Genomic DNA, 21993 nt, shown 5'->3' with positions numbered 1-21993 from the left:
TATATTTTGAGCACTGATTACTGTAGTAATGTCACTGGTACCCGCAAAAGTGTCAAAAATGTCAGTTAGGGGTCCGATCTGTCCGCCGCAATGTTGCAATCCCGCTAAAAATCGCAGATCGCCGCCATTACTAGTAACAAAAAAAAAAAATAATAAAAATGACATAAATCTTTCCTGTAGTTAGTAGACGTAATAACTTTTGCGCAAACCAATCAAGATACGCTTATTGCGATTTTTTTTTATACCACAAATATGTAGCAGAAAACAAGTTGGCCTAAAATGTTAATAAATTTTGATTTTTACATTTTTTTTTTTTTTTGTGAATGTTATACAGTATAGCAGAAAATATTGTTTTTTTTTTTTTTTCAAAATTGTCGCTCCTTTTTTGTTTATAATGCAAAAAATAAAAATCACAGAGGTGATCAAATACCACCAAAAGAAATCTCTATTTTTGGGGAAAAAAAGGACGTAAATTTCATTTGGGTACAGAGTCGCACGACCGCGCAATTGTCCGGTAAAATACCGCAGTGCCGAATTGCAAAATAGGGACTGGTCATTAGGGGGGCAAATCCTTTCCGGGCCAGAAGTGGTTAAAAACCAGGTAAAAAATACCCGCAAACATATTTTAAGGATGCAAAGCTGAGGCCTAAGAAGGTGTAGGCTGAAGCAAGGATGAAAGGAAAAATGTGATGTAAAAATGTATACTAAATTGTAAAACGAATAAAAAAAGGATTAAAACTGAAAAATATAAAAAAAATCAGTAATTTCACAAAATTCCAAGATATATCTGGTATTGAATTGTATTGTACCTGTACTGTCTGCCCTCATATTGTAAAGCATTGTGCAAACTGTTGGTGCTTTATAAATCCTGTATAATATTAATAATAATATCTGGTACTATATACCATGGGTTATTGCACTATGCAAAGTGCAAAACGCTGTAGCATCCAATCAGATCAGAGAATGATACCCTTTGACGCTCTCAGTGTACATTATCCTCTGAACAAGCACAGCTGTGACTGTATGGAGAATGAATGACAGCTTGCCAGCAATGCTGAGAGTGTGTGGCAGGGCTGGTGTCAATACGTGAGCGGAGCCAGAGGCTGATAACAATGAATACTTGTGTCCCGTAGGGCATCACTCTGTCAGGCTTCCTTTTATAGTAACACAGCTCCCACTCCTTGCATATAAGAAGGAGCAGAGTGACCACCCCGGCTCTATCATTCCTGTCCTATTCTCCTTCTCACCCCCCGAGCTGTCCTCACTAACACATCATGGCCCCCAAGAAGCCTGAACCCAAAAAGGAGGCCCCCAAGGCGGCCGCTGCACCGGCACCTGCCGCCCCAGAGCCCCCAAAGGAGGTTGCCTTTGACCCCAAGGGTATCACGGTGAGTACTGATGAATGAGGGGTGATGCGGATACTTGGGAAATAGTTGCTATCACTTTATGATTTCCAGAGATTAGGATGAGCGAAGTGATTTCTGATAAATTGATTTCCCAGCAAAGTTTCGCTCAGGCATTTGTCTAGGCAAAAATCTGCTTGGAAAGCAAAAGGAAAAAAACATTTTTGTTATTTTTTTTTAGTTGTTTATTTTTATCTTTTATTTTTTTTTTTTTAGAAAAAGGGTGTGCTTTTTGGAGTCATGGCATATTTAGGCTAGGTTATTTTATTATTATTATTATTTTCTTTGTATTTGTGTTTTTTTTCCTTTTTTATATGTATGTGATCATTTTACTTTTCTATTTGTTTAATATTTAACTATTCTAGTTAAGTTTAGTTTTTTTTTTTTTTTTTTTTTAGAGAAAGGGTGTGTTTTTTTGGAGTGGTAGCATATTTAGTCTAGGTTATTATTATTTTTGTTTTTCCTTTTTATGCGTATGTGATCATTATTTGTGTACTGTCATTTTTTTTTTCTTTTTTTATGTATTTATTTCTGTGACAAAAATGTAAAATATCAATGCTAAAGAAGAGATGATGAGCTCTTTTTTTTTTCTTTACGCAAGAGCAAGTCCAGGATAACTGGATGGAGCTTCTGTAACTTACAGGAGCTATTTAAAAAATACCAAAAGCCCCCTTCGCTTTGTCTATTGACTCCAATGCATCTTTGCCTATTGACTCCAATGCATTATACCGACTTTGGCTATAATCTACGCATTTCTAAAGATATTTCGGGGGAAATGACAACTCTCAATTTCTCTCATTGCTGTGTGAGATCTGTCTCTGGTTCTACCACCAATATTTAATTTTTTTGTATGTTACATTCAATTCACATCATCCATTAAGGTACTGAGGGCTGATAGTTACCAATATTTAAAAGTGGCTTGGGGATTGTTTGCTAAACTTGGAACACACAAGTCTGTAAAAGGACCAAAGAAAAGGGGGGGGGGTGTCCTATGTCTCTAGCAATAACGCATGTTATCTTGTACTTTAAGGCAGATTGCATTCAGTTTTAATGGTCTGCCAATCCACCCTAACATCCCTAAAATTACCATTTTTTGCAAGTGCATTGTCTTACTGCATTGAGATGCCATTCAAAAGTAATGACATTACCACGATGTGGAAGTGTGAATTTTTACATTTAGGTGTATAAGAGATCAAAACAAAAAGGGAAAAAGAGAAACATGACCTCTCTGTCTTTCCATCATGCATTCTTTTACACTGATCTCACAATCCGTTCTTTATGTCGTAGGCTGGTGACTACACACACAGCATTAGTGTCCCGAATGATGGGATCAGAAGGTCCCAATTGAAGATTAGAGAAGTATGAGCCTATACATAAGAGGCTAAAACCGGGGCATATATAGACATACAGGAATGTGCCATTGAAGGGGAGGAAATTCCAGGCTTATCAAGAAACACTTGCTTTACTATCTATAGAATTGGTAGTGGGCTTTGATACTACAAGTATCAGTAGGAAAAATGAAGAAATATAATAACTAGAGATATTCAGATGCTAGCCCTAGTTACATTATTATTTTAGCAAAAAAAAAAAATCAATTATGTAAGCCTATCCTGTAACTATGAAAACATTTTATTTTTCGTAACCTGTACAGATTTTTGTTAAAGTGTTTTTGAAGACGAAACTTTATTATCATTATTATTATTAATATTATTAATAATAATAATATTTTGCTATCCCTAATATTTTAAAAATAAAAAAATTAAAAAAAATATATATAGATCTATTTATCTATCTATCTAGATAATAATAAATATATATCTATATAAAAATAAATAAATATATATATAAATATATATATATATATATATATATATATATATAAGGACATTTTTAAACCACTGTTAGATTTTCATGGCTGCCTGTGTTCCCACTGGGAAGATTTACCCTCTCAATGTTCAAACAAATAAGTGTATTAATATTCGTACGAACATTTGTAAAAAAATTCTTAGTATATTCGTATATTCGATGACTTTACGAATGCTGTTCAAAATTACTTCGAAAATTGGTCTGCTTTGAACACTCAATTTTGGAATAAATTGGAGGGTGATTATCTAGCAAAGAGCTGAGCTTGGAGTTGGGCTTTCAACAAGAAGCTCAGCAATATAAAAGGGTCAGCTGTAACTATGTATGATGTATCCCCGTAACAAAACCATTGAGGGCCCCCTTGCTCTCCAATCGTCATCTCAAAGCCAGTTATTCCACACAAGAGAAATCTTAACGTGTATGTCTAGACATAATCTGGTACAGTCCTGGAAATGGCCAGTCTAACAGAGCTTAGCAAATTATAGTCAAGAAAGATGTCACGGAGATGGAAGACTGTTCACACAGAAAGTGCTTACTAACTAACACATCATCACATAACCAATTAAATAGACAGTGTGCACTGATCCCGCTGCTGACTGATGCCAATTACACTTCCAGAAAGGAAGAAACTATTACTGCACCAAGAGAGAAAATTCCATGTAACCCATCACTTCAGATTTAGCAAGGAAGGTGCACTTAGAAAGGGCAATTGACTCAAGTGTTTCAGCAATTTTTGTCCCCAAATCTCAGCCCTGCCAGCAAAGGAACCTAATGATAGTGTTTGTAAAGTCAATACTTTTTTGATGCTGTCTGTCTCAGCCTGGAAGATTAACACTCTTTTTTTGGTCCAAGTGACCACTGTTTTCAAGAAAGTAATGGAAATCCAAGAATGGGGAGTTGTCACAGATGCAGGAGGTGAAAGGAAATCTTCTATTTGGGAAAACTGTTCTGGTGACAACTGTCCTTGAAGAGAGTGAGATCTCCTCTTCCTTCCTGCTGTGTCCCCTGGGACACAATATTGAGAGAAATCTTCCCCAGAAGGAGCAATCAACATGATTGTTTATATCCAACCCCTCTCTTGAATATGGAAGGATTGGGAGGCAAGGATTTTTTGGCACACAATTGTAAAATCAATTTTTATTAATAAATTCTTATAAAAGCCAAAGAGTACAATAAACTCTATAGATTAGCCTTAAACAAGGCCCAAGTACATTGTTGTAACAGTGGAGTTAATCTTTACTTGATACAGAATATCCAACTATATATAACAGAAAATGTTTTGATATTAAGTGTAAGTAAATACTTCACATCAAGGAGATCTTGACGAAGGGTGACATAAGATGAGACTGTCGTCCAACCAGATAAGTTGATGCTGTATTGAGTTGTTCACAATATTAGCATTCACATTGCTCGACATGTTTCGCCATAATTAGCTTCGTCTGGAGCATTATAGTAAAGTATTCTGTATATTGCTGTAAAGAGAAAACGCAATAGCGTCAAATGTAGCTAACAAGGAGGGTATCATGGATCACAGAAGGAGTGGATGGAACATATAATGAGGTAAAAAGTAAGCCATTGGAACTGTAACAACCAACGGTTAGGTAATGCCTGGCTGACATCAATAAGCCATAGTAAGCATAGGTAATGTGGCACAAATCCAGCCTGTAACTTCATAAAGTGGGTACATCCATATGCTCCTGTGTGAACATCCACAGATCCCTCCCCGGATGGGGAACCGCCGCCAACCCCTCTCTTGTACAACTCTAGAAATCGTGATTAAAGTGTAAGTCCACCCAAAATTGTTTTTTAGCTATATGTCAAGCTTGGTGGCCTGAGTTAGCCCCAAGCTTCTTATATGTCTTAGATCATGGATGCTCAACCTGTGGCCCTCCAGCTGTTGCGAAACTACAAGTCCCATGAGGCATTGCAAGGCTAATGCCCCATACACACGTGCAGATTATCTGAAGACTTTTGTCTGCAGACTTACCAAAACCATATAATATGAGGTCAAACCTAAACACTTTCAATTTGTATGCAATCCGGCAGGCCCTTGCACTACATAGAAAAGGTAAGTCTGCAGACAAAAGTCTTCAGATAATCTGCACGTGTGTATGGGGCATAACAGTCCAAAGCATGACTGCCAAAGGCAGAGGCATGATGGGACTTGTAGTTCACCAACAGTGAGAGAGACACAGGTTGAGCACCCATGTCTTAGATACGAGAACCGTAGGAGCTCCCTACCATAAATCCTGACTTTTCTCCTATCCACCTAGAAGTTTAGGGTGTCCTCACCCAACTTTGTGTGTTTCATCTCCTCTTGGTCCATTCTCCATAATATAAATAGATATCGAGTAGGAAGAGAGGGCACAGGGAAACTGGGGACGATAACAGGGAGCAATGTTAAAAATATAATGATGACAGTCACCTGATAGACCTATGATGTTGACCTACTATTTCCACTTAGGGTCTGATATAACCTGCCTTGGCTCTGAAGCATTCAGTTCCCCTTCCCCACTCCTTTCCTATCCCTTTCTCGCTAAAATTTTTAAATTTCTAGCTGTTTAGGTTTAAAATATTTCCACATTTCTGATTTGGTTAGGCTCTCGCAGGCATTTTGTATGTTGCTCTTCACTGATGTCACGCCAATGTAACTGAATGCTATGTTGTATTCCTGTATAATGTTATCAGTGGGTACATTGCCTGTGTACTCTGATTTGGACAAACAAACCATATTAATCAGCTAACAGTCATCACTTTCTTTTATCGGCAGATCGAGTACAGCGCTGACCAGATTGAAGGCAAGTCCTTTTTTTTTTATTTATAATTGTTTAAGCATTTGCCACAATTTACAACTGTGTCCTTTGGCATCCTCCAGCTTTAGGTTAATCTAGGTCAGAGTTTCTCAACCCGGGTTCTGTGGAACCCTAGGGTTCCTCCAGAGGTTGCTAGGGGTTCCCAGTTTCTGCCTCTCAGATAAGTTCCCTCTGACACTATTAATCTTTTTAGCTATCTGGAAGAAGGTAATTCTTCCCAGTGTCCACAAGTGTAAGGAGCGTTCATCCCACTGACCATAACACTAATGTATCATGAGTTGTAAATATAGTAATGTTTAGCAGGGGTTCCCTGAGACCTGAAAATTATTTCAAGGGTTCCTCTGTGTTGAAAAGGTTGAGAAAGCTTGATCTAGGTTATAAAAATGCATTATCCATGTTATAACTCTTTAGGAGGTTCTCCGTTATATAAAATTAGATAAATAGGCCAAAGGTGAAACAGGGCTCCTTCATAACAGCAATAGCAATGTGGTGAGCTTCATCAGAAAAACAGCTCCCCGAGTAACCTCCAAACTGTTTTATGAACAATCCTTTGAGAAAAAAAATGTCTCAGTGCCCAATTGGATCTATGTTACATAGTTACATAGTTTGTGAGGTTGAAAAAAGACACCAGTCCATCCAGTTCAACCTATGATGTGTGTGTTTGCTGTTAACCGTACATTGTATACCCCTGTATGTTGTGGTCTTTAAGGTGCCCATCTATTAGTTTTTTTAAACCATCGATGCTCCCTGCTGATACGACTGCTTGTGGAAGAGAATTCCACATCCTTACTGCTCTGACAGTAAAGAACCTCTTACGTATTTTAAGCTTAAACCGTTTTTCCTCAAGTTTTAGTGAGTGGCCACGTGTCTTATTGTATTCCCTTTCTCTGAATAGTTTGTTCTTTATGCTAGGGTCATCACCAGTACAGTATTTGTACATTGATATCATATCCCCCCTCAATCGTCTCTTCTCCAGAGAGAATAAGTTCAGTGCTTGTAGTCTTTCCTCATAGCCGATGCCCTCCACTCCCCTAATTATTTTTGTTGCCCTTCTCTGGACTCTCTCCAGTTCCAGCACATCCTTCCTGAGGACCGGTGCCCAGAACTGGACAGCATACTCCAGATGTGGCCGGACCAGAGTCTTGTAGAGTGGGAGAATAATCTCTTTATTATGTGTGTGCAAAGAGGTACACTTTTCAGAATTAGGCAGGTGTGTTTTAATGCAGTAACGCACATTTCCTTTGTGTGTTGGCTTGCTTTAATATTCCAAAAAATGTTTTTAAACCTTTTTAAATATGCAAATTTTCATTGTGATCCTGCCTTGAAGCTCCTTGTTCAGGCAATTCCTGTTATAGGGTGACAACTGCATCTCAGTTGGTCTGCTTTGTTGTTACCGTGCCACATGCACCCCTGGCAGAGACTATAAGCTGCCATGCCAGTACAGATTGCACAGACATGGCGGGAGGAGATCAGCAGCATTGAGATACCAAAAAGGAGGAAAAAGGGTAAAAATGTAATCTAATTATTTTAATTTAGGAGTTTATAACACATGGTGCTTTAGCAAATAATTGTCAACCAGTTAGACTTTAGATCTATGTTAATTATAGATACTGTAGCAGGAATAATGGCACAGCCGTGACAGACAAATCTCCAGCATTGTCTGGGGATTAGGGGGCTAATGAAGAAACTGGAATGAAGAGAATTCCCCATGGAATAATTCTAACGCATGTATAATGTATATTGCAGTAACATGATACAATAGTGTCTAATTGCCGTGGTAAGGGATACCTCCCAGCTGTCTAGGATATTCCATGGAGGTCATGGTGTTGATATAATGGAACTTACTTTCCTAGAGTACAACAGTCCTTGGCAGAACTGAAACTATGCATTGAAGTGGATATGTACTTTAAAGAGATAGACCAGGTGCTCTTGAAGTTCATTCTCCACCAACTTGCTTGGACTGTTTATTTGCTGGGGATGGTATAGGTCCAAATAGTGTGAAAGCTCCATGGCAGACAGTGTTAGAGCTTACACAGAACTAATGGCATCCCCACCTGACAGTAATTAGACCTGGCGATTGGTCATCCAAAGCTTAGGCACTGCATCCTGTAAGGAAGGAAATGATAGTTTAAAGCACTAGCTATTTGCAACGGCTCTAACAGATGAATGAAACAGCAGGGAAGAGCAATAATGATGAGTAATAGGAGCTGGTGGAGCTTTTAAGAGACTCTGTTCCTTTAGCCTGAATGGGCAAAGTGACAGATTCTCTATCAAAAACATACCACATTTCAGAAGCAGGAACCATAAGGGAGCCTTGTCCTGCTAGGTCCATATTGTCCCACTGTCCATTCCACTACTTCAGACCTTTGAAACCTGGGCTCTTCTAAGTCCCAAGATACCCCTCTCCCAGTTGTCTCTCACAGCTCAGCATCCATTCCCCAGACCCAAATTCAGTTAAACAGGGAAGGGAAAAGCTTGCTTAGCTCTATCGAAGTTCAACTTTTAGAAAGTCAAACCTTGCACAGGAAATCTTTTGGGTACTCTGATGGCCAAAGAGCTGTAACCACCTACAGTTACTATTCCATATAAAAACTGCACTTGTTCTGAGATCTGTCAGTAGCGGTTAAACATTTCACTTCCCCCATTTCCAGAATTCAAAGAAGCCTTCCAGCTGTTTGATCGTACCCCCGGAGGAGAACTGAAGATCACCTATGGACAGTGTGGAGATGTATTAAGGGCTCTGGGACAGAATCCCACCAATGCAGAGGTGTTGAAGGTCCTGGGAAGACCCAAACCAGAAGGTGAGACAGTCATTTTCTGTGGATGATGGGGGGGCTTTCAAGAAGAAAAAAACATCCACAATCCAGCTGTTGTGCCGTTTTTGGGTCAGTGCATAGACATTCACACCTTTGTTGGCCTACTACACTAAAGCCCCGTTCACACTGGGGCGACCTGTCAGGCGACCTGGTCGCCTGACAGGTCGTCGCAGGTCGCTTCCATAGGGAAGCTGCGAACCCGTTCTAATAGGAGCGACACAAGTCGCTCCGACTTAGAAAAAGGGTCCGGAGCTTCTTTGGGGCGACCAGGAGGCGACCGCCATAGACTTCAATGTTATTAAGTCCGTGGCGGCCGCTCCGAGGTCGCGGCGCGCTGCTCGCACCGCGACCTCGGAGGTTGCCCCTGGAAGTAGCGTCGCCTGCATGTGAACGGGGACTTAATGTATGGTGTATAGCAAACAAACAAAAATATTCCACCCAACCAATTAATTGAAGGGCTGAGACAGAAGTATTATTGTTCAAGGGTTCTATAAGCAGTTCCATAATCGCCTGAATAATTAGCTAAGGTATCTCTTGAAAAGGGTGTAGATCCATGTCAATGATACCGGTAGCTGAGACATCCAGTGACTGGATTTTAATGCTTTGGTTTTCATTTCTGTGACATATCTGAAAAACTAACACAAGTTCTCTTTTTTTGTACTATGGCTCTAGCTCTACAAATGTTTAAAACAAAAATATGAATTGCAACCATTACATGAGATAAATTAGCCAGAAGTAAAATAACTTTGTAGTTAAGAGGGTTAGTTCACCGTTATAAAAACAAAATACTCTTTGCTGATCATAAAACACCATTTCATAACCTTGAATTAATCAGCACTGTTGTTAGGAATTGTTTTTTTTTTATTTACAAGTGGTCCAATTTGGTTAAATTCAAATTGTAATTTCTTGCTTCCCGAGGGCTCCTTTGGATGGAGAATATCACTGTAGTAGTTGTGCTATATAGAGTCGGTGCTGGTCCTTTCATCATGCTTTGAGCTACCTGTCCTCTGTATACTGAACATAGGGGGGTCAATTGTCACCACCAGGGCTGCTGTTAGAAATTGCGGGGCCCCATACAGACTACCTGGCAGGGCCCCCTCAAGAAAATATTAAAGATATATTTAGCTAAAATTACAACAAAATTACTATTATCAGACACAAATATAACATAACTCCCATAATTCCTGCTAAATCTAAAAAAAAAAAAAAAACGATGTTAAATAAAAAAGATGAGATGAGAAAAATATACAGGCTGGGCAGTTGGAGCTCCGTGATCAGAGACAGAGAGAGAGAAACAAAGTTACAATTTACAAATAAACTCCTGAGCAGAGATAAGTGCTGGGAGGGGGGCCACACAAGGGAGGGGGATTAGTGAGGAACGACTGTCTCTTTCTCAACAGATACAAGCTGATAGCAGGGAGGGGGACAGATCAGATTCAGGTGCTGGAGGAAGATTTCTGTATTTGTTGTCCATCGCTAATCCCCCTCTCTGTGTAGGCCCCCCTGTGTGCTCGGGCCCCCTACAAGAGGGCTGGTGGTCCCCCCCTATCAGCGGCCCTGGTCACCACCAATCAGAGAATGTCTGGTATTTTTTGAATGAATGCAAGGCGTTCTCTGATTGGATTGGGTGGAGAGGAGGGTGGATGATGTCACAATCTCCACCTTGTCCAACTAGAGAATTCCTTGTATTCATTGGAAAAATAAAGGACATTCTCTGCCGAGTGAGCGACCACGTTCAGTATACAGATGGCAAGTCACTAGAGCAGAACCCAGAAGACAGAGACAAATGCAGATGAGCCGCTCAGGTGAGGATCTATAATCAGGTGCAGGTCAGATCCATATTCTTCAGCAGTATCTTCAAACACTAAGTGATGACCGCACACCGATGTAAGTGAACATGTGAAGTGTATTCACCACTGTAGATCCAAAGCTGGACATCAAAACATCACGGGCAAGGACAAAAGGTTGACTCGTTTCCCGAATTTACACTCGCTTACTCATAACCAGTAAGCGGGTGAGTAAGCGAGTGTAAACTCGGGAAACGTGTCAACCTTTTGACGTTGTCCATGATGTTTTGATGTCCAGTTTTGGATCTACAGTAGTGAATAAACTTCACCTGTTCACTTACATTGGTGTGCGTTCATCACTTTGTGTTTGAAGATACCCAGAAGATACCAACGCTGATTGTATGTAGCAAAGGCTACTACATTAAATTCCTGCAGTCTTTCGGATGTGAGATAAGAAGATTTATATGTAATCCAGTGGGACCAATGGAAGTTAAAAAAAAAAGATCATTCCTGGAATTCAGGTTTAATCAAACAGAAAACCTTGTGCTTGATTTAGGTTTTTTATAAATCACAGCCATAGAATGGGCAGTGAGGAATGGCACTAGACAATCTACCATATAAATAGTATTGCTTTTGTAAAATGATATGCAGGTCCCGAGGATTTCTGGCTCAATGTGACATACGTTCCATGTTGAACAAACACTCTGCGTTGCCCACCTGGCGTTAGGGCTGTTTCTATTTAAGCGGCAGGGATTAATGCCCCTCAAGGCCTGAGAACAGAGGGAAGGGTGGGCACCATGCCGAGAGGCCTTTATAGAATTGTGGGTATTTCACTCAACCTATTTGTAGGAGGTGTAATCATTGCTATACTCAGGGGAATTAAATTCCCAGTATTAAGAGTACAGACCAGGCCCATACCATGAAGAGCGTTACATTCCCAATGAGGACCCAGGGGAGGGCGAGTGACATTTCAGTAAGCTGTGGTATGTGTGCTATTATCTGTGAATGCAATCAATGCCGGGGCACAAAAAATCTTAGGAGCCGAGGTCACAAATGGTCACTTCTAAGACTTTAGATTTAGTGACTTAATACCCAAAGTCTGCCAGTTGTCACACTGTAGATCCCAGTCAGATATACAATACTTTAAAGCATATTCAGAATACAATACTGCTTAAATCAGAGCACTTTAAAGGACTACATCAATCTATCATAGCAAGGACTGTTAGAAAAGGTGGATCAAGGCCAAGACAACTGCCTTAAGGCAAACCTGTGATGAGAGAAACATGGTGGCAGCCATTGGTGACGTTCCCTTCTGGAAATGCTAATTGCCTGGCTGTCATGCCAATGGCTGTCACTGACTCAAAATAAGTTCTACTTGTTCAAGATCAGTGGCTCAGAAAATAATAAATCAACAGGTAGATGCCAATTTTTGAAATCTTTTACTTGCTTTTTATTTCTTTTGTGGAATCTCTGAGCCTGGCTTTCCTGCTCTACTTACCTACTACAGCCAAGAAGATCTCACTATTCTTCCTTATTTTCTATTTTGATGGAAAGTGCAGCAAAGGGATTGAGACTCCTCCCGATGCAGTGGGGAAAGAAAACCTGAAATTTCACTGCACAATTTCAGACAAAAGATATGTAGCACTGTCCTCGTAGGGCCTGCTGTAAGATGACTTCTCGAGCCTCCTCTGATTACCAGCACACAGTCACTTAAGGAATAGTACATATATCCCTCCTTACTCCCGATGGCTTGTCACACAATAAACAGTCCAGGGGTATTGGTTTTTAGTATTTATTTTGGAACTTGGATGGGAGAGGGGAATAGTGGGATACTCCAACTGTAACTATTCACAATGGATAAGTGGATAAGGACAACTCTCACTTGCCTCAGTTGGTTGCTTGTGGAAACAGCAGCGCTGTTTTATCCATACTGCCACACGTATGGGAAGGGTTAAGTCTCCTTGCTCTTTTCTCTCCAGCAATAGACTTGGTGATCCTTCATCATCTTTGAGACGCTCACTAGCATCCCCTTTTCTGACACCCGTCCACTGACTCTTCTAACTACAGGGGTGGCCCCCCTCAGGTTTGGCCCCTTGACACAGGTCTGTACTCACTGTACTGCAGAAACCAGTGTCTCCCCTTTCAGTCAGCTTCACCGGACCTCTGGGTTCAGTTCCTCACTAACACTCTCCAAGCCACATGGCGCCTCTACAGAGGAGGCAGCCGCCCCCTCCCTCCGGGACTCCACCATCCAGCCGAAAGACCTCAAGCACATGTGCCCCTGGCTTTTATACGGTATCCCAGTATGCACTGAGGCAATTTTCCTCTGCCAAATCCTCAGGACTGTATCAAAAGCCTCTGCACTCATTTATCAGGTTTCTTCCCACTGTCCAACATGCCTCCCTATTGGACCAGTGTGAAACACTCTGCAGACAGAACGAGTTGCACCCAAGCACAACGAGCAAACCTCACTAATAGATCCTGCTCTCTGGTGAGCAGAGAACAATATAGATTTACCTGCAGCCCCTCTGGTAAGCAGACAGGACCCAAAACTATACTTTCTCTCTAGCACCTACCTAGGAGGGTGCTACATATATTATTTATTTATTTTTTATTTTATTTCGATTGTGGAAAAGGTTTCCATTGCTGTCTGTGATCCCTCGCCTTCTGTTCGGGTGGCCAAAGAAGAAGTAGGGAGATTTTCCTATTGGGAATACAAACAGCAATAAAAACCCGCCATTGCAGTCTTACCCTTTCCCACTTTACTTTCCCACTTCACTAGAAAAATATATATATTTCATTACTGTCTATGCACATTATTGCACAGTTCTTGTTTCATTAACCACATGGCTACAGAAACAGCAAAAATAAAAACCTGTTTGAGGTTTTAGCTCTTCACCACTATTGTTTTTATTTTTTTTAGAAAGAGTTTTGATTGGACATATGCTTTAAGCTACAAAAAAATATTAAACCAAAGTAAGCCACTGGGTGATTTAATTTAACCAGCATTCACCCAACAGCAAACTATATGTTTTGGGTGGACTATATATTTTTCTCATTGTTGAAAATGTATTTAATTATAGTTAGGCGGTACTAGTGATTATTATCGAGTTAACATCAGACTTCTGTTCCTGCATTTCAGAATTAAATACCAAACTCTTGGACTTTGAGACCTTCCTTCCAATGCTCCAGCACATCTCCAAAAGTAAGGACCAGGGCTCTTTTGAGGACTTTGTGGAAGGACTTCGTGTTTTTGACAAAGAGAGCAATGGCACTGTAATGGGAGCAGAACTGCGTCACGTTCTGGCCACTTTGGGTGAGTCACAGCGTCTTGCTTCCTCATAATAAAAGGACAGTCAAAGAAATTGGAGTGTGTCAATCTGGTATATGAAAAACACAGTTTTATTGTGATATAAAGTGCCAACGCATTTCAAAGGTTTAAAACCATGTCCTTCTTCAGGACTTATGAAGAGGAACATGGTCTAGGACTCCTGATTGTAGAAAAGTCACTGCTTGCATGTAACGTGTGTTCTAATGCCACAGTTTGCAGATAATAGATGTAAGCAATGTGGTGGCAAGTGTTTATTCACATTAGGGATTGACCGATTATCAGCAAAGCTGATATATGGAGGGCAGATCTGCACTTTCCCCAATATATCAGAATCGGCCCCTGAGGTTACCGATATTGCCGATATTTCGGGAAAGTGCATGTACTGGAGTGATGCCTGCAGCTAGAGGCATCACCCCGGTACCGGCGTCCATAGTCGACGGTCGGCTGTCTTGTAATGACAACAGATGCGGCTGAGAAGCTGCTCGGCTGTCATTACAAAGTAGCGGGGGGGACGTATCCCCCCTCCCACCGCCTTCCGCGGCTCGCCCAGGTCTCCCGTCCCACCGGAAGACCCAGGCATCCTACCTGCACGGCCGCCGAAGAGAAGACCCAATCAAAGCCACATTCGGCTCTGATCAGGTCTCCATGTAAAAAAACAGAAGTGAAGTCATGACATCACTTCTGGGTATTCGGCACCAGATTAAAAAAAATGACAGCATTCAAAACAGCCAAACTTGGCTGTTTTGAATGCTTTTAAGTGCAGAATAGGGTTTGGGGTCTTTTAGACCCCCAGATCCCTCCACAACAGTACCTGTCAAGTGTAAAAATAAAAAAATAAAATTTTTTTTAAATGTACAAAAATATTGGGCCAATATCAGCCAATACCGATATTCAATGGCCAAAATATCGGTATCGGCAACGAAAATCCAATATCGCTCCATTACTGATTCACATTAACAATATCAAACAAAAGCTTGTCACCAGACTGCTTGTAACTATTAACCAACCATGTTGGAAATTGATGTATCTGGATAAAAATGGATTTACCATATATTGGTTTGACCCACCACTTTTTCTATGGTGCTCCATGTATCTCCCCTTTTATGGTTGCACCCAAGGTTTTCTGGTTGGACCATGGATTCCTTTGGTTTTGTTATCAGCCTTTCTAAAGATTTATCCATTTCTGGGACTTTAGAACTCTTTAGCAGAATTGACCTCAGGATCAGAATCCAGTGCTGCTTTTTTCCACATTGCCTATAGTTTGTCATCTCATAACAGCCAACATCAGTCATGTCATTGTATCCCCACTAGATGCAACGCATGCTAAAAAGTTTTCTTTTCCCTGTCTCACATAGGTGAGAAACTACAAGAGAGTGAAGTGGAGCAGCTCCTAGCAGGGCAAGAAGATACTAACGGATGCATTAACTATGAAGGTAAACCACCACATACAGGCATGGCCCCAACAGACATCTTTATAGTCTTTGTTTTGCTGCAGTGTTGGTTATTGTTTCTGAATTGAAAAAAAAAATACTTTTTTAGCTGTACTTTGTGTCTTACTCTTCAGCTAAGAGTTGAGGTGGGGAGATCAACTTCCTAAAATCATGCTTATATAACAGAATCCCAACGTTGTTTGGATGTCTATTAAAAAAACTCTGTCTGTAGAACAAGAACAATTGAAACGTGTGTGGGCACATGCCTGCAGCAGCCTCAAAAAGTCTACAGATACAGCCAAACAGACACGTGCAGTTTGTTTTGTTCTAAATAAAAAATTTGTACACATTTTTTGTTATTCCAGAATTCAGATGTATCTGAATTTACAAATTACAATAGTAACAAAATTAAACAAATCCAAAATAACAAAACAACATTTTGGATGAGATTCAAATTTTAATAGTTTTCTAATTGAATTCAAATTTCTGAAGAGAATAAAATAGAATAGAAAATAAAGGAATAGAATAGAAAATAATTTAATAGGATTGAAAAGAATAGAAAAAAAAAGATGATAGAATAGAAAATAAAAGAATAGAGTAAAACAGAACAAAATATAATAGAAAATAAAAGAACAGAATAAAATAGAATAGAATATAAAGGAATATAATATACTAGAATAGAAAAGAAAATAGCATAGAATAAAATAGAATAGACTAGAAAAAAATATAACCATCTTCTGAAAATCAAATTTCAAATAAAATAAATTTGAATATGATAGGAAAGAATCGAAAAAAGAATAGAATAGGAGAGAATAGAAAAAAAGAATAGAATATGATAATATAGAAAGAATATAACCCTCCCCCGAAATTTGAATAGAATAAATTCAAATTAGAATAGAATAGAAAAAATAGAATCGAAAATAAAAGAAAATAATTTAAAAAATAGAAAGAATATAATTGTTTCCCAAAATTTGAATAGAATAGAAAAGAAAAGATTAGAATAGAATAATATAAACTAATAGAATTGACTAGAATAAAATAATAGAATTGATTAGAATAGAAAAGAATAGAATAAAATAATAGAATAGAAAAGAAAGAATATAACCATCTTCCGAAATTTTAATTCTAACAGAATACAAAAGAATAGAATATAATAGAAAACAAAAGAATATAATAGAAAAAACAATAGAATAAAAGAATTAAAACCAACTTCCAAAATTTGAATTTTCAAATAGAATATATTCAATTTTGAAATGGAATTCGATTCGAATGCAATTTAAATAAAATTTTCCCAATCCAGTCAAATCGAATTTGGAAATAAACTAAACTAATTCCGAATTATTAAACAAATTTAGCTAAACATATTTATATAAATAAGGAATTGAAACAAAACAATTTTTTTCGTTCTGCACATGTTTACAGCCCAATGCTAGACCAAAGTAGAGAATTTTTTTTTTGCTGGTCCTATAAACAATGTTTCTTTAACTGTTGGGCTGTCATGCGCACTCAGGAGCTGAAAGTTATCAGCAGGAGGTCCGGCAATTAACTTGATAATGACTCTCATTCCTCAAGTGGCCCCTCACACTTGACTCACAGCTTAAAAGTCAGACACAAGTAAGTAAAAATATAGGTCAGTCTAATAACTTGACTGATTATTCTGTTCCAGCACCAGCCCTGTTGTAGATTATTAATTTCCAGATATTCTAGCAAATTTATTAATACTTGTAAAAAACAGAAGTGATATATTAATCTCACATTCATTTTTATTTTCTCTTAGCTTTCATTAAGCACATCATGTCAGGATGAAGAGACAATGCGGTATGTGTTACCAAAGTCCCTACTTGGAGTAATTTTCCCTACTATTAAAAATAACATTGCAGAAGATGTGTGACACTTGTAACCCCTAGAACATCTGAAAAAGCCATTTCTAAGCCCAGTGATATTTTTCAAAAAACAAGCCACCTTCTGATTGTAGCAACAGGGTATGAAAATAACCAAGCCCTCTACGTTACCCTTATAAATATTTTATTTTTTTTCACTTTGGATAAAGTAGGAAAGGGTCAGACCTTCTGTCGGGTTTTTGTTTTCTGTGTCCCCACAGAAAAGATTCACACACACTCTCTCTCTCTCTCTCTCTCTCTCTCTCTTTGTCCTGGTGACAATTGGGATGAGAAATCCAAAAATGTAGAACAGTAGTCCGAGCAAGAATTATGGGAAAATCCTCCAATAGGGACACCCATTCTGTGACAACTCTCTAAGAAGAGGATTCCACCCAGTTTAGAAAGATTCCCCTTCTTTCCTGTTTCATGATTGAGCCTTTAATGGGGTGAAACGCGTTGATGCAGGGACAGAGGAGACTATATGTTGTGAATCATCTATTTATTATATTAAAGCTAGTTTTTGCATCAGTGATGACATCAGGGTGCGGCCTGTTCATTGCTACTTGACAAGTGGCACAGCTGAGCGGGGAGGCGCTTCTGCACCTGATTGGAGCTGCAACTGCAGTTTTATACATCCATAGGGTACATTAGGGTACATTAGGCTCCCAACAGTAAAGCACAGAGCAGGTGTCTCCAAACTGTGGCCCTTTACTTGCCTTCTTTTGGCCCTTGGGGCCCCATTCCTTCCACTGACACCAATGATGGGGCACAATTCATTTGACTGAAACCAATGACTGACCACCAGTATTACACCCACTGACACAAACGATGCACTATTCCGCCAACCAAAAACAATGATGGGGCACTGTTCCTCCTACTACCTACAAGTGCTATGGATTTTTTTTTCCAGTCACCACCAAGCCTGAGGCATTGATAACTTCCAATGATGTTGGGGCATTAAACTGGCCCTTTGTTTAGAGATTGTAGAGACTCCTGGCATAGAGCAATAAACATCTGTAGGGTAAATTAGGTTCCTACCAGTATAGCATAGAGTTCTGAACATCTGTAGGGTACATTGGGTTCCCATTATGGTTTAAGGATACATTATAATACCACCAGTGTACTAAAAAATTAAAAGTCTCTGTAGGTTACATTAGGGTTTCAGCAGTGTACTATAGAGTCATAAATATCTGAAGGATACATTAGGTTCCCGGCAGTGTAGCACAGAGATATAAACATCTGAAGGGTACATTAGGTTCCCGGCAGTGCAGCACGGAGTTATAAACACAGGTGAAGGGTACATTAGGTTCACGGCAGTGCAATACAGAGTTATAAATATCTGAAGGGTATATTAGGTTCCCGGCAGTGTAGGACAGAGGTATAAACATCTGAAGGGTACATTAGGTTCCCGGCAGTGTAGGACAGAGGTATAAACATCTGATGGGTACATTAGGTTCCCGGCAGTGTAGGACAGAGGTATAAACATCTGATGGGTACATTAGGTTCCCGGCAGTGTAGGACAGAGGTATAAACATCTGATGGGTACATTAGGTTCCCGGCAGTGCAGCACAGAGTTATAAACATCTGAAGGGTACATTAGGTTCCCGGCAGTGTAGCACAGAGGTATAAACCTCTGAAGGGTATATTCGGTTCCCGGCAGTGTAGGACAGAGGTATAAACATCTGATGGGTACATTAGGTTCCCGGCAGTGCAGCACAGAGGTATAAACATCTGAAGGGTATATTCGGTTCCCGGCAGTGTAGGACAGAGGTATAAACATCTGATGGGTACATTAGGTTCCCGGCAGTGTAGGACAGAGGTATAAACATCTGAAGGGTACATTAGGTTCCCGGCAGTGCAGCACAGAGGTATAAACATCTGAAGGGTATATTCGGTTCCCGGCAGTGCAGCACAGAGGTATAAACATCTGATGGGTACATTAGGTTCCCGGCAGTGCAGCACAGAGTTATAAACATCTGAAGGGTACATTAGGTTCCCGGCAGTGTAGCACAGAGGTATAAACCTCTGAAGGGTATATTCGGTTCCCGGCAGTGTAGGACAGAGGTATAAACATCTGATGGGTACATTAGGTTCCCGGCAGTGTAGGACAGAGGTATAAACATCTGATGGGTACATTAGGTTCCCGGCAGTGTAGGACAGAGGTATAAACATCTGATGGGTACATTAGGTTCCCGGCAGTGTAGGACAGAGGTATAAACATCTGAAGGGTATATTCGGTTCCCGGCAGTGTAGGACAGAGGTATAAACATCTCAAGGGTATATTCGGTTCCCGGCAGTGCAGCACAGAGCTATAAACATCTGAAGGGTACATTAGATTTCTTCCAGTGTACTGCTGAGTTATAAACATCTGTAGTGAAGAAATGTCATCAGCACACCAAGGATACCTCAAAAAGGGTCAAAAGCTTTAATATTGTGGTCACATGGTAAACATCAGGCAACGTTTCAGAGCCACTCAGGGCCCCTTCTTCAGGCCTGACGAAAAGCCCTGCGTGGCTCCGGAATGCTGCCTAATGTTTGCCATGTGACCACGAAAATAAAGCTTTGGACCCTTTTTGAGGTATCTTTGTTGTGCTGATGACATTTCTTCACTTGGACTGTCTATACGTTTTGCAGCTTGTGTTCATTACAGCACCCCGTGTTACCAAATAGCCACTTTGAGGAATGTGTACATGGGAAATATTGCGTATAAACATCTGTAGGGTACATTAGGGTCTCATTAGTGTACCAGAGAGTTAAAAACATCTGTAGAATACATTAGAGTTCTAAACATTAGTAGGGTACATTAGGTTCCCACCAGTGTACTATAAACATCTCTAGGGTGCATTGGGTCCCTCATAATATACCAGAGAGTTTAAACATCTTAAAAGCAGAGTTCTATTCATTTTTTGTGTTTAATAAATATCAGCAGCTACAAATAGTGTAGCTGTTGACTTTCAAAAAACGCACAGTCACCTGTCTGATGGTCCAGCAATGCGGCCTGCCCGAAGCCTCGCTTCTCTCTCTACGGCGACGGCATTGCAAGTGTGGACACCCGGCTGTGACAGCTTGCGGCTTTACAGCCGGGTGTGCACTACGCATGCGCAAGCCGCGCAGCGCCTCCCCAGTGGTTGGGCAATCTTCTGGGACCTCGGATGTGTCCCAGAAGATTGCTAGGAGGGAGTGGGAGAGGAGAAAATCCTAGGCGGCTCGAGCGGAAGTGGGAGCAGGTACCTGTCAACACTAGGTACCTGTCCCCGTCCCCCCCCCAAAAAAAATGACATGCCAAATGTGGCATATTTGAGGAAGAAGAGTGCTTAAAGCGGAACTTCCCCTTTTGGGTGGACCTCCGCTTTAAGGTATATTAGGCTCCCAGCATTTACCCAAAAGACTTTATATGTTTAGAGTAAATCTATGAAAAGGTAATTTATCACATGTACTCCAAATAAATAACATTCTTCATGTTTTAGGTTCCTGCAGATTATCCCACGGTCCCAATTGTCCTACTGACCCTTCTGAGAAGAGCCAGAAGATGTATTACCTGAGCTGTTTGCAACATGCCTCTCCAATATGGAAGTCCTGAAGTCCTTGTAAATAATCTCATCCTTTGTTGAAATGCCATATGAGATTGTAAATTTATTTGGGACTTTTTTTTTCTCCAGTGGTGACTTTTCACCAAATAAATTTCACAGGAAAACAAGTTTGTGTCATCTAATTCTTTGTTTTTAGTAGTCCATGTTAAGACATTAAGGGCCATACACACTATAAGATTTTCTGAAGACTTTTTCCTTTAGACTTACCAAAACCATATAATATGAGGTCAAACCTAAACACTTTCAATTTGTATGCAATCTGGCAGGCCCTTGCACTACATAGAAAAGGTAAATCAGAAGGAAATCTAACCACAAAAGTTGGATAGTGTGTATCCAGCTTTAAGGTGCCCAGGCACTAAGAGCAAGGGCAGATCAATAAAACAGGTGAAAATAATTATTTATTTGCTAATGGTATGAAGCCTCGTACACACGCAACTAATTTCCGCCGACCGGTCGTCCGTCTTTTGTCCAGAGTGGTGTCTGTTGGTTGGAATGTGCTCTAGACTGCACACGAATTTTCCCGTACGACAGAATTCTACTTCAGAAGTGATGTCATGTGTTGGTTTGCTTTCTTTTTGTTCTTTCATCTCTGAGCATGCCTAGTCTTGCTCATAAGATTTTTCCCCATCGAAATCTGTACTAATGAGACTATAATCGGACGTGTTTTGATGGTCTAAAAAATTTATAGCCTGCACACCAGGATTTTTTCGGCCGAAAAGTCGGAGTCGGTTGTCGGAAGCACCATACTAACAAGCCGAAAATCGGCAGATCGGTCGTCAGACGAAAATTCTCGGCCGAATTTCGACTCGTGTGTACGGGGCTTTACGAAAACACCATGGCTGTGCCAAAATTAGAATGTTAATTTCGTTTAAATAGTTCTCCGTTGCCCATTCTGGTCTTCTAACATTCTCAGTACCAGGGCAGTAGGATGTAACCTGTATGTTGTATATCATCTGCACCATTTATCAGCCCCTCACCTAGTACTTGTTGGTCAGCTTTGGCTAATCATGAGGAGACAGGTCTGTGAGGACTTTTAGCTGGGTGGACCCAGGGCTGCTGATAAGGTAGTACAGCTGATCC

The 21993-nt window shown here is 40.2% G+C and overlaps 1 protein-coding gene across 1 annotated transcript; it reads left to right on the top strand.

Moving 5' to 3' along the window:
* The first annotated feature begins 1186 nt into the window (after positions 1 to 1186).
* On the top strand, positions 1187 to 21020 carry MYL4 (myosin light chain 4). Its single transcript, XM_082272395.1, has 7 exons — positions 1187 to 1388; positions 6037 to 6064; positions 8731 to 8880; positions 13825 to 13998; positions 15369 to 15446; positions 17221 to 17261; positions 20791 to 21020. The coding sequence occupies exons 1-6, from the start codon at positions 1275 to 1277 to the stop codon at positions 17247 to 17249; spliced, it is 573 nt and encodes a 190-aa protein (XP_082128521.1). The 5' UTR covers positions 1187 to 1274; the 3' UTR covers positions 17250 to 17261; positions 20791 to 21020.
* The last annotated feature ends 973 nt before the right edge of the window (positions 21021 to 21993 follow it).

The sequence above is a fragment of the Pelophylax lessonae genome (assembly GCF_965119305.1).
Source record: "Pelophylax lessonae genome assembly, chromosome: 11".
NCBI classification, from domain to species: domain Eukaryota; kingdom Metazoa; phylum Chordata; class Amphibia; order Anura; family Ranidae; genus Pelophylax; species Pelophylax lessonae.
The sequence above is the reverse complement of the archived record's forward strand: the minus strand, read 5'-3'. Positions and strand labels throughout refer to the sequence as shown.